Here is a 13,327-nt window from a genome sequence, read left to right on the forward strand (position 1 = left end):
TTGTGTAAAAGAAATGTGACGTTATAAACTGTGTGCGGTGTATTTATTTATAGACACCCGGTACTGACCGACCGATTATGTGCTGTTATGTTTATTGGGATTTCTCTAGTCAGACATAGCTTTATTATTGCTTGTGCTGTTTAATTACAAAACAACGCCGCCGCCATGACAGCACAGCAAAGCGCGCCCGAGTGCATCGGCACTTTCCGGAAAGCCTCGGTTCTCTCCGTGCATGCGCCGCAGTCTGGCTTCGTGTTGCTGGGTGTGTCCTCGGCTCTTCGTGATTTTCCGGAGAGCTGCGGGTGGTGACGTCAGTGCAGGGCTCCCGGACTATATAAAGGTGCGGCCGCTCGCATCGCGCTCATAAGAAGATACGGAGAGCTGAGGAGATTGTGTACCGGAGTCTGTGCTACATACTGCAGTGACTGGTGAGGCCACACCCACCTCCTCTAGTGTACTCGAGCTGCTGTGCCTATTGACTGACCGTGTACCCCATACTATGCCCACTCACTGACCATATTACTGCACAGTGACTGACCGTGTCCCCCCCTGCTGTACACTGTATATGCTGCACAGTAACTGACTGTGTACCCCTACTGTACATGCTGCACAGTGACTGACTGTGTACCCCTACTGTACATACTGCACAGTGACTGACTGTGTACCCCTACTGTACATACTGCACAGTGACTGACCGTGTTCCCCCTGCTGTACACTCTACATACTGCACAGTGACTGACCGTGTTCCCCCTGCTGTACATACTGCACAGTGACTGACCGTGTTCCCCCTGCTGTACATACTGCACAGTGACTGACCGTGTTCCCCCTGCTGTACACTCTACATACTGCACAGTGACTGACTGTGTACCCCTACTGTACATACTGCACAGTGACTGACCGTGTTCCCCCTGCTGTACATACTGCACAGTGACTGACCGTGTTCCCCCTGCTGTACATACTGCACAGTGACTGACCGTGTTCCCCCTGCTGTACACTCTACATACTGCACAGTGACTGACTGTGTACCCCTACTGTACATACTGCACAGTGACTGACCGTGTTCCCCCTGCTGTACACTCTACATACTGAACAGTGACTGACTGTGTACCCCTACTGTACATACTGCACAGTGACTGACTGTGTACCCCTACTGTACATACTGCACAGTGACTGACTGTGTACCCCTACTGTACATACTGCACAGTGACTGACTGTGTACCCCTACTGTACATACTGCACAGTGACTGACCGTGTACCCCTACTGTACATACTGCACAGTGACTGACCGTGTACCCCTACTGTACATACTGCACAGTGACTGACCGTGTACCCCTACTGTACATACTGCACAGTGACTGACTGTGTACCCCCCTACTGTACATACTGCACACTGACTGACCGTAAACCCCCTGCTGTGCCCACTCACTCACTGTGTACCCCCTCTAGTGTTATCTAGCTGCTGTGCCCACTCACACACAGTCTACCCTTCTAGTGTTATCTAGCTGCTGTGCCCACTCACTCACTGTGTACCCCCTCTAGTGTTATCTAGCTGCTGTGCCCACTCACTCACCGTGTACCCCCTCTAGTGTTATCTAGCTGCTGTGCCCACTCACTCACCGTGTACCCCCTCTAGTGTTATTTAGCTGCTGTGCCCACTCACTGTGTACCCCCTCTAGTGTTATCTAGCTGCTGTGCCCACTCACTCACCGTGTACCCCCTCTAGTGTTATCTAGCTGCTGTGCCCACTCACTCACTGTGTACCCCCTCTAGTGTTATCTAGCTGCTGTGCCCACTCACTCACCGTGTACCCCCTCTAGTGTTATCTAGCTGCTGTGCCCACTCACTCACTGTGTACCCCCTCTAGTGTTATTTAGCTGCTGTGCCCACTCACTGTGTACCCCCTCTAGTGTTATCTAGCTGCTGTGCCCACTCACTCACCGTGTACCCCCTCTAGTGTTATCTAGCTGCTGTGCCCACTCACTCACCGTGTACCCCCTCTAGTGTTATCTAGCTGCTGTGCCCACTCACTCACCGTGTACCCCCTCTAGTGTTATCTAGCTGCTGTGCCCACTCACTCACCGTGTACCCCCTCTAGTGTTATCTAGCTGCTGTGCCCACTCACTCACTGTGTACCCCCTCTAGTGTTATCTAGCTGCTGTGCCCACTCACTCACTGTGTACCCCCTCTAGTGTTATTTAGCTGCTGTGCCCACTCACTCACTGTGTACCCCCTCTAGTGTTATCTAGCTGCTGTGCCCACTCACTGACCGTGTACCCCCTCTAGTGTTATCTAGCTGCTGTGCCCACTCACTGACCGTGTACCCCCTCTAGTGTTATCTAGCTGCTGTGCCCACTCACTCACCGTGTACCCCCTCTAGTGTTATCTAGCTGCTGTGCCCACTCACTCACCGTGTACCCCTCTAGTGTTATCTAGCTGCCGTGCCCACTCACTGACCGTGTACTCCCTCTAGTATTTTCTAGCTGCCGTGCCCACTCACTGACCGTGTACCCCCTCTAGTATTTTTTAGCTGCTGTGCCCACTCACTGACCATGTACCCCCCGCCGTACACTTTATATACTGCACGGTGACTGACTGTATTCCCAATGCTGTACACTGTAAATACTGCACGGTGACTGACTGTATTCCCTATGCTGTACACTGTAAATACTGCACAGTGACTGACTGTATTCCCTATACTGTATACTGTAAATACTGCACAGAGACTGACTGTATACTGTAACTACTGCACAGTGACTGACTGTATTCCCTATGCTGTACACTGTATATACTGCACAGTGACTGACTGTATTCCCTATGCTGTGCACTGTATATACTGCACGGTGACTTGCTGTATTCCCTATGCTGTGCACTGTATTTACTGCATGGTGACTGGCTGTATTCCCTATGCTGTGCACTGTATATACTGCACAGTGACTGACTGTATTCCCTATGCTGTGCACTGTATATACTGCACAGTGACTGGCTGTATTCCCTATGCTGTGCACTGTATATACTGCTCGGTGACTGGCTGTATTCCCTATGCTGTGCACTGTATATACTGCACGGTGACTGGCTGTATTCCCTATGCTGTGCACTGTATATACTGCACGGTGACTGGCTGTATTCCCTATGCTGTGCACTGTATATACTGCACGGTGACTGGCTGTATACCCCCTGCTGTACATGTACTCAATGTGTTTATATGCTTAGGTTTAATAAGTCACCCTTTTATGTGCAACATGTTTATTGATATTAGTTATTTGTTGAGCATGTTTAGAAATAGATACACATTGCCATCACTGTTATACATATGTTATACACGCACATACATTGCACATTCTCCTGTGATAGCACTGGCAGGTCTTTATAACAGTGCAGTGGGTGATCCGTGTACACATTTACAGCTTGCCTGTGTGTATAGAGCTGGCATATTCATTAGTTACATGACGCCCTGCACTACAGCATTACAGTGTGAATCCTATGGGTGTAACCGGGCGTCACCTGCAGGAATGTCATTTAGGGAAAAACAAAAATGCGCAAGTGCTTGACAGAGACGTGATGATGGCCTAAATGATTCTGTGTACAAAAGAGATGTGCAAACGACTCCTTTATTAACCCACAGGGAAGGAGTCACAAGCTTTTCAGGTCACTAATGTCACTTGGTCCCAAGGTCAGTAAATGGGAGAGGATATACATTCCCCTGCACCTATAGAAGTGTGCGCTTCCTGCACATAAGTGACACACACTCGTCTCTTGTTTACCAAACCTAGGACTGAATCCCTCTCCATGCTTCTGTAGCTGTCACCAAATGGTTTGTAGGGCGGGGGAAGGGGAATATGCAGATTTTATCTGAAAAAACTTGTTTTCCTTGTGCTTAGGCTGTTCTTCTGTGGGTCAGGTACACTAACAAATGTGTGCAATATGGAAGCCCTTAAAGGGACACTGTACACTAGATTTTTCTTTGCATAAATGTTTTGTTGATGATCCATTTATATAGCCCATCTGGGAGTGCTCTTGTAACAATGTATAGTTTTGCTTATTTTTAATAACATTGTGCTGATTTTCAGACTGCTAACTAAGCCAAAAGTTTTTAGATGTATACTGATGTCTACTGACTTCAGACTGCTTCTGTTTGTCTAATGGGTCTTTTCATATGCGGAGGAGGTTCTGCTCTCAGCCCCTTTCAGTGGATGTCCCAGGCTTCTCATATTAACAATGTTAAATTGGGAGCTTCTAAGTAATTTTTTTTTTTTTTTTTAATAAAGGTTTTACACCGGATTTTTATATTAGTTTCTGTGCATATTATTCGTTATAGTAGTGTATATTACATGCATTAAAATTGTTGTATGCTGCACCTTTTAAAGAGACACTCAAGTCAAAGTTAAACTTTCATGATTCAGATAGAGCAGTCATTTTAAACAACTTTCCAATTTAGTTCCATTAACAAAATGTGCAGTGTCTTTTTTTATATTTACACTTTTTGAGTCACCAGCTCCTACTGAGCATGTGCAAGAATTCACAGAATATACATCTATACGTTTGTGATTGGCTGATGGCTGTCACATGGTACGCATATGCATTTGTGATTGGCTGATGGCTGTCACATGGTACGCGTATGCATTTGTGATTGGCTGATGGCTGTCACATGATATACGAGTGGAAATAGACATAACTTTGAAATTTGTCAGAAAAAAATCTACTACTCATTTGATGTTCAGACTAAATGCTATTTTATTGTCTTGTTATCTTGCATTTGTTGTTTATACAAATCTACTGTATTTACTGGTCCTTTTAATATTATTATATGCCATATGTATTTATCCCCTATGCCAGGGCTCGACAAACCCAGGAGCCTGGGAGCCACTGGCTCACTGCCCTATGCATTGTACACTTGCACTGTGTGTGTGTGTGTGTATGTATATGTATATGTATATATATATATATATATATATATATATATATATATATATATATATATATATATATATATATATATATATATATATATATATATATATATATATATATATATATATATATATATATATATAATGTGTGTATTTGATCTAGTGCAGAGGTTAGTACCCTGATAAGGCTGGTTATGTAACTATACTAAGATCAACACGAATACACTTTATGTTAATACAGTTTTTTATTTTATATATATATCTTTATTAAGTGACATATAATCACAATCGCCAAATAAGGAAATACAAGAAAAACACTGTTTTAACATCTCCATAGTCCTTGATTTTAGTGTTAATATGTGATCACCTGCATGATGTGCAGATACATTAAGAGAACAAAGAAAATGTGATAATTTGAGTAAATTAGAAAGTTGCTTAAAATTTCTTGCTCTGTCTGAATCATGAAAGTGAAAAATTTGGGTTCTGTGTCCCTGTGGCTGTTTTTACTGAACAATTGCTATTTATTTAACCCTATGGCTGCCAGTGAGGGCTACAGATCTATATAAAGCATTGTACTAAAGCCCTGTCTAGCAGCCAGAGGGTTTATCACTTCTTTTTGCTGCTTTTCATTGGTTGCTGTGTATTTCTGTTAAATGTGCCCCGTCCCGTTGTCATTGATTCTCTAGCTGGAGGGAAATGTCACTAAGTGATTGCGCTGACCCAGCCTCACTATAGAGAGACGTGTGATGTGCACCAGATCTTTAGCAGAGCGGGGAGATTAGATAGCTCGCACTGGTGTCGCGCTTCCTGCCGCCATCTAACGGAACATTGTGTGTCTCACAGCATGTTACAGAATTAAAGGGACATGAAACCCAAAAAATGTGCACAGTCTTTTTATATTTACACTTTTTGAGTCACCAGCTTCGACTGAGAATGTGCAAGAATTCACAGTATATACGTTTATGCATTTGTGATTGCCTGATGGCTGTCACATGGTACAGGGGGAGTGGAAATATACATAACTTTGAAATTTGTTAGAAAAAATCTGCTACTTATTTGAAATTTAGAGTAAATGCTATTGTATTGTCTTGTTATCTTGCATTTGTTGATTATGCAAATCTACCGTGTTTACTGGTCCTTTTTAAGTACAGTAGATTTGCATAAACAACAAATGCAGGATAACAAGACAATACAAATGCACTTAGTCTGAACTTCACATGAGTAGTAGATTGTTTTCTGACATTTCAAAGTTAAGTCTATTTCCACTCCTGTATCATGTGACAGCCATCAGCCAATCGCATAAACGTATTTTCTGTGAATTCTTGCACATGCTCAGTAGGAGCTGGTGACTCAAAAAGTGTAAATATAAAAAGACTGTGCACATTTTGTTAATGGAAGTAAATTGGAAAGTTGTTTAAAATTGCTGCTCAGTCTGAATCATGAGTTTAATTTTGACTTGAGTGTCCCTTTAAATGGGACATTTTGTAAATGATTGTTATTGACTCCAGCTAGGTTCAGTGATGCACAAACGATAGGCTCTGTTACAGGCTCAACTGATTTTGTTCTGGAAGCAGCAGTTTTTGTCTAAATATATCAAATGTGTGTGTTTTTGTGAGACCTACTGCACAGCCACTTGACCCCAATCTGTTTACTGTGTTACTGACTGCTCCGGCCGGCATCGCACGTGAAATAAGGCGATAGAGCGGGGCTTGGTCAAAGCTAGATCCAGCTGCACTAGGGTGTCATGGGGCTCTAAACCAATCAGCTAGGGCCTAGTTTTAAGGTGCCAGTGGCTCTGGCGCCTGGATTTGATGAGCCCTGCTTTATAGAATTATTGCAGAGAATGTTACTTTGTTTTGATTGCTAAGTAGCAAATCTGCTTTTCTACACACAATGTGTCAGGTTCATAAAGTGTAACATTTTTATGTGTTGCTTCAGAAGTATCTATTATTTATCAATAGCAGGTATCGTGTGTTTTTAGATGGTTTTTTTTAACAAGTGTGTTCTGTTTTTCTAACCTGTTTGTAGCTTGTCTGAGTCCTCATGTTTTCCCTTCGTAAAATCAGAATGAAGGTACCGTGTGATGTGCGTGCTGTGATCTGTGTGCCATACACTATGGTTCTCTCTCTCTCTGTCAAGCTTCATGGTGTGCTTTACTGCATGCGGTTTTTACTACTTTAGTGCATGATTTAATGGCTTGTGTAATCAACCTGTCGCATTATAATCCAATACGAGCAATATATTGTATTCATATATCCCATAGTTCCATGGGTGTGCCCTGTACCAATGCCCCGATACACAAGGGCACCGCTACCTTCCTACAAGACCCCCCTAGAGCTGGCTCACTACAGGAATCTCGCCATATATAGAATTCTGTGCAGCATGTTTACTGATAACAAGTGTGTGTGATGCTCTGCAGATACTGTACAGCATTTGTAAAGAATCTATATTGTTTTCCATTGGATGTAATTGTCTTTACATCCCCTTAAACTGTCAAGAATACATTACATTCCTGTAATAGGAAGCACTTTGGCAAATGCGGCCAGATTAGCCAGTTTCAATAGGATTATGCAACTGTAATTAGATTATACACAGTTTGGGTGGGGACTGTAGTCTGACCTTTTGCTCCTGGGGTGACACTTTATACCACACCTTTAATTTAAATTTAGTGGTGCTAGAAGGTTCCTGAGTTAGGGACATTATACACTAGAGTTTTCTTTGCATAAATGTTTTGTAGATGATCCATTTATACAGCCCATCTGGGGGTGTTTTTGTAACAATGTATAGTTTTACTTATTTTTAAATAACATTGTGCTGATTTTCAGACTCCTGATCAAGCCCCAAACTTTTAGATGTATACTGATGTATACAAACTTCAGACTGCTTCTGTTTGTATAATGGGTCTTTTCAAATTCAGGGGAGGGGGAGGTGCTGCTATCAGCCCCTTTCAGTGGGTGTTCCAGGTTTATCTTAAGTGTTAATTTGGGAGCTTCTAAGAGTTTTTTTTAAATAGGTTTTATACTGGATTTGTAAAACCATATCTGTGCATTTTCTTCTTTATAGTAGTGTCTATTACATGCAGTTATATGAAAATTGGTGTATACTGTCCCTTTTATGATCAGAATGGGAGGGCTGCTGCTTTCCTCTCACTTGCTGAAATCATTGTCTGCCGCTGATAACTAGTAGATAATGTTCTTCAGTGCACAGGGATTGTATGAAACATCTTTCTGGTGACACTGAAAAAACAAATGTAGAGGGCCTCAGATGGTGACATTCTTAACCCTATTTGGTTATTAATGGGCTGTGTAGCTCACAACTGTCAGGAAAACGTGGCTGATATTGCAACTCACCACCTTGTTTCAGTCTGTGTGATATCAGTCCTGGCGTATTCATCTCTAGTCCACAAGGATTGTAAGTAGGGTTGCACCGATACCATTTTTTTTTTTGTCATGACAGTTTACCAAGCACAACACAGACTAATGATTTAAGATCACTTCTTTATAATTATGAACTGTATCTCAAAAGACATTTTGAAATAATTAAACAGTTTTATTTGATTGTTGTCACAAAGTTTGCAGAACATGTTTATAAATAAAAATATTACAATAAAATATATTAACAACAATAAATCTACAATTTAAAGGCGGGATTACTGGATGCAATGGGTTGTAGGGTGCCTATATAACTCATCAATCTGAGATTTGTACTTAATACAAAGTAATATAATTTAATTCTGAAAACAATATTGGAAGGAGTATCCCAGTAATCCCCTTTGAGAAAAAATAGGGCATTTGCAATCTACTGACTCAACAGAAAATAGGGCTGGTCTTCATAATTTTCCAGGGCTGCTTTTTATTCCCAGTCCAGCCCTGGCTAAGGATGTTCCTCAGAGTACAGTATGTTTTGAGCATAATGAGAACTAGCAGTATAACTGGCAATCTAGCAATTAGAATAATTTTTCAAAAGTTAGTGGCAAGTTCTTATTAATGAACACTAGTATCGGTGATACTCTAATTGTAAGGCTATAACCCCTTGGCTGCCAGAATCAGATGAGAAATGTCACAAAGCTTTGTAACTCTGCCCATTTATAAGAAAACTGCTAAATCAGTAAGTATACTGTTCTCTGTCAGGAAGATTCTGGCATGTGGCCCCTGTAGACTGGTGTTGGACAGAAGTGAGCGCGTTGTTTGCAGGTGAGGCATCAGTGAGTAAGAGATGTGCAGTTAGTGCTACAGGTATTGTGCTGTATCAGGAACTACACAGGGTAGAGATAATCATTCCATAGCTAATATCTTGTAAACCAGATCTGGCATGTGGCCCCTGTAGACTGGTGTTGGACAGAAGTGAGCGCGTTGTTTGCAGGTGAGGCATCAGTGAGTAAGAGATGTGCAGTTAGTGCTACAGGTATTGTGCTGTATCAGGAACTACACAGGGTAGAGATAATCATTCCATAGCTAATATCTAGTAAACCAGATCTGGCATGTGGCCCCTATACATTGGTGTTGGACAGAAGTGAGTGCGTTGTGTGCAGATGAGGAGTCGGTGAGTAAGAGATGTGCAGTTAGTGCTACAGGTATTGTGCTGTATCAGGAACTACACAGGGTAGAGATAATCATTCCATAGCTAATATCTAGTAAACCAGATCTGGCATGTGGCCCCTATACATTGGTGTTGGACAGAAGTGAGTGCGTTGTGTGCAGATGAGGAGTCGGTGAGTAAGAGATGTGCAGTTAGTGCTACAGGTATTGTGCTGTATCAGGAACTACACAGGGTAGAGATAATCATTCCATAGCTAATATCTTGTAAACCAGATCTGGCATGTGGCCCCTGTACACTGGTGTTGGACAGAAGTGAGTGCGTTGTGTGCAGATGAGGAGTCGGTGAGTAAGAGATGTGCAGTTAGTGCTACAGGTATTGTGCTGTATCAGGAACTACACAGGGTAGAGATAATCATTCCATAGCTAATATCTAGTAAACCAGATCTGGCATGTGGCCCCTGTACACTGGTGTTGGACAGAAGTGAGTGCGTTGTGTGCAGATGAGGAGTCGGTGAGTAAGAGATGTGCAGTTAGTGCTACAGGTATTGTGCTGTATCAGGAACTACACAGGGTAGAGATAATCATTCCATAGCTAATATCTAGTAAACCAGATCTGGCATGTGGCCCCTGTACACTGGTGTTGGACAGAAGTGAGTGCGTTGTGTGCAGATGAGGAGTCGGTGAGTAAGAGATGTGCAGTTAGTGCTACAGGTATTGTGCTGTATCAGGAACTACACAGGGTAGAGATAATCATTCCATAGCTAATATCTAGTAAACCAGATCTGGCATGTGGCCCCTATACATTGGTGTTGGACAGAAGTGAGCGCGTTGTGTGCAGATGAGGAGTCGGTGAGTAAGAGATGTGCAGTTAGTGCTACAGGTATTGTGCTGTATCAGGAACTACACAGGGTAGAGATAATCATTCCATAGCTAATATCTAGTAAACCAGATCTGGCATGTGGCCCCTGTAGACTGGTGTTGGACAGAAGTGAGCGCGTTGTGTGCAGATGAGGAGTCGGTGAGTAAGAGATGTGCAGTTAGTGCTACAGGTATTGTGCTGTATCAGGAACTACACAGGGTAGAGATAATCATTCCATAGCTAATATCTAGTAAACCAGATCTGGCATGTGGCCCCTGTACACTGGTGTTGGACAGAAGTGAGTGCGTTGTGTGCAGATGAGGAGTCGGTGAGTAAGAGATGTGCAGTTAGTGCTACAGGTATTGTGCTGTATCAGGAACTACACAGGGTAGAGATAATCATTCCATAGCTAATATCTAGTAAACCAGATCTGGCATGTGGCCCCTGTAGACTGGTGTTGGACAGAAGTGAGCGCGTTGTGTGCAGATGAGGAGTCGGTGAGTAAGAGATGTGCAGTTAGTGCTACAGGTATTGTGCTGTATCAGGAACTACACAGGGTAGAGATAATCATTCCATAGCTAATATCTAGTAAACCAGATCTGGCATGTGGCCCCTATACATTGGTGTTGGACAGAAGTGAGCGCGTTGTGTGCAGATGAGGAGTCGGTGAGTAAGAGATGTGCAGTTAGTGCTACAGGTATTGTGCTGTATCAGGAACTACACAGGGTAGAGATAATCATTCCATAGCTAATATCTAGTAAACCAGATCTGGCATGTGGCCCCTGTAGACTGGTGTTGGACAGAAGTGAGCGCGTTGTGTGCAGATGAGGAGTCGGTGAGTAAGAGATGTGCAGTTAGTGCTACAGGTATTGTGCTGTATCAGGAACTACACAGGGTAGAGATAATCATTCCATAGCTAATATCTAGTAAACCAGATCTGGCATGTGGCCCCTATACATTGGTGTTGGACAGAAGTGAGTGCGTTGTGTGCAGATGAGGAGTCGGTGAGTAAGAGATGTGCAGTTAGTGCTACAGGTATTGTGCTGTATCAGGAACTACACAGGGTAGAGATAATCATTCCATAGCTAATATCTAGTAAACCAGATCTGGCATGTGGCCCCTGTACACTGGTGTTGGACAGAAGTGAGTGCGTTGTGTGCAGATGAGGAGTCGGTGAGTAAGAGATGTGCAGTTAGTGCTACAGGTATTGTGCTGTATCAGGAACTACACAGGGTAGAGATAATCATTCCATAGCTAATATCTAGTAAACCAGATCTGGCATGTGGCCCCTATACATTGGTGTTGGACAGAAGTGAGTGCGTTGTGTGCAGATGAGGAGTCGGTGAGTAAGAGATGTGCAGTTAGTGCTACAGGTATTGTGCTGTATCAGGAACTACACAGGGTAGAGATAATCATTCCATAGCTAATATCTAGTAAACCAGATCTGGCATGTGGCCCCTGTAGACTGGTGTTGGACAGAAGTGAGTGCGTTGTGTGCAGATGAGGAGTCGGTGAGTAAGAGATGTGCAGTTAGTGCTACAGGTATTGTGCTGTATCAGGAACTACACAGGGTAGAGATAATCATTCCATAGCTAATATCTAGTAAACCAGATCTGGCATGTGGCCCCTGTACACTGGTGTTGGACAGAAGTGAGTGCGTTGTGTGCAGATGAGGAGTCGGTGAGTAAGAGATGTGCAGTTAGTGCTACAGGTATTGTGCTGTATCAGGAACTACACAGGGTAGAGATAATCATTCCATAGCTAATATCTAGTAAACCAGATCTGGCATGTGGCCCCTATACATTGGTGTTGGACAGAAGTGAGTGCGTTGTGTGCAGATGAGGAGTCGGTGAGTAAGAGATGTGCAGTTAGTGCTACAGGTATTGTGCTGTATCAGGAACTACACAGGGTAGAGATAATCATTCCATAGCTAATATCTAGTAAACCAGATCTGGCATGTGGCCCCTATACATTGGTGTTGGACAGAAGTGAGCGCGTTGTGTGCAGATGAGGAGTCGGTGAGTAAGAGATGTGCAGTTAGTGCTACAGGTATTGTGCTGTATCAGGAACTACACAGGGTAGAGATAATCATACCATAGCTAATATCTAGTAAACCAGATCTGGCATGTGGCCCCTGTAGACTGGTGTTGGACAGAAGTGAGTGCGTTGTGTGCAGATGAGGAGTCGGTGAGTAAGAGATGTGCAGTTAGTGCTACAGGTATTGTGCTGTATCAGGAACTACACAGGGTAGAGATAATCATTCCATAGCTAATATCTAGTAAACCAGATCTGGCATGTGGCCCCTGTACACTGGTGTTGGACAGAAGTGAGTGCGTTGTGTGCAGATGAGGAGTCGGTGAGTAAGAGATGTGCAGTTAGTGCTACAGGTATTGTGCTGTATCAGGAACTACACAGGGTAGAGATAATCATTCCATAGCTAATATCTAGTAAACCAGATCTGGCATGTGGCCCCTGTAGACTGGTGTTGGACAGAAGTGAGTGCGTTGTGTGCAGATGAGGAGTCGGTGAGTAAGAGATGTGCAGTTAGTGCTACAGGTATTGTGCTGTATCAGGAACTACACAGGGTAGAGATAATCATTCCATAGCTAATATCTAGTAAACCAGATCTGGCATGTGGCCCCTATACATTGGTGTTGGACAGAAGTGAGTGCGTTGTGTGCAGATGAGGAGTCGGTGAGTAAGAGATGTGCAGTTAGTGCTACAGGTATTGTGCTGTATCAGGAACTACACAGGGTAGAGATAATCATTCCATAGCTAATATCTAGTAAACCAGATCTGGCATGTGGCCCCTGTAGACTGGTGTTGGACAGAAGTGAGCGCGTTGTGTGCAGATGAGGAGTCGGTGAGTAAGAGATGTGCAGTTAGTGCTACAGGTATTGTGCTGTATCAGGAACTACACAGGGTAGAGATAATCATTCCATAGCTAATATCTAGTAAACCAGATCTGGCATGTGGCCCCTATACATTGGTGTTGGACAGAAGTGAGTGCGTTGTGTGCAGAT

The 13,327-nt window shown here is 43.4% G+C and overlaps 1 protein-coding gene across 2 annotated transcripts in view; it reads left to right on the top strand.

The window, feature by feature from the left end:
* Window positions 1-286: 286 nt before the first annotated feature.
* The window catches only part of SPTAN1 (spectrin alpha, non-erythrocytic 1), a 101,731-nt gene continuing 88,690 nt past the window's right edge, over window positions 287-13,327 (top strand). Inside the window, exon 1 of one of the 2 annotated variants that reach the window (XM_053696102.1) lies at window positions 287-428. Coding sequence is in view for 1 of the 2 variants with exons in the window: in XM_053696101.1 (XP_053552076.1) it covers window positions 3,653-3,670 (18 nt within the window). In the remaining variant the exon portion in view is untranslated. Of the gene's footprint in view, window positions 429-3,556; window positions 3,671-13,327 lie in introns of those variants that run through there. The other variant, XM_053696101.1, reaches the window with a different exon arrangement.

Source organism: Bombina bombina, chromosome 12, assembly GCF_027579735.1.
Source record: "Bombina bombina isolate aBomBom1 chromosome 12, aBomBom1.pri, whole genome shotgun sequence".
Lineage (NCBI taxonomy): Eukaryota > Metazoa > Chordata > Amphibia > Anura > Bombinatoridae > Bombina > Bombina bombina.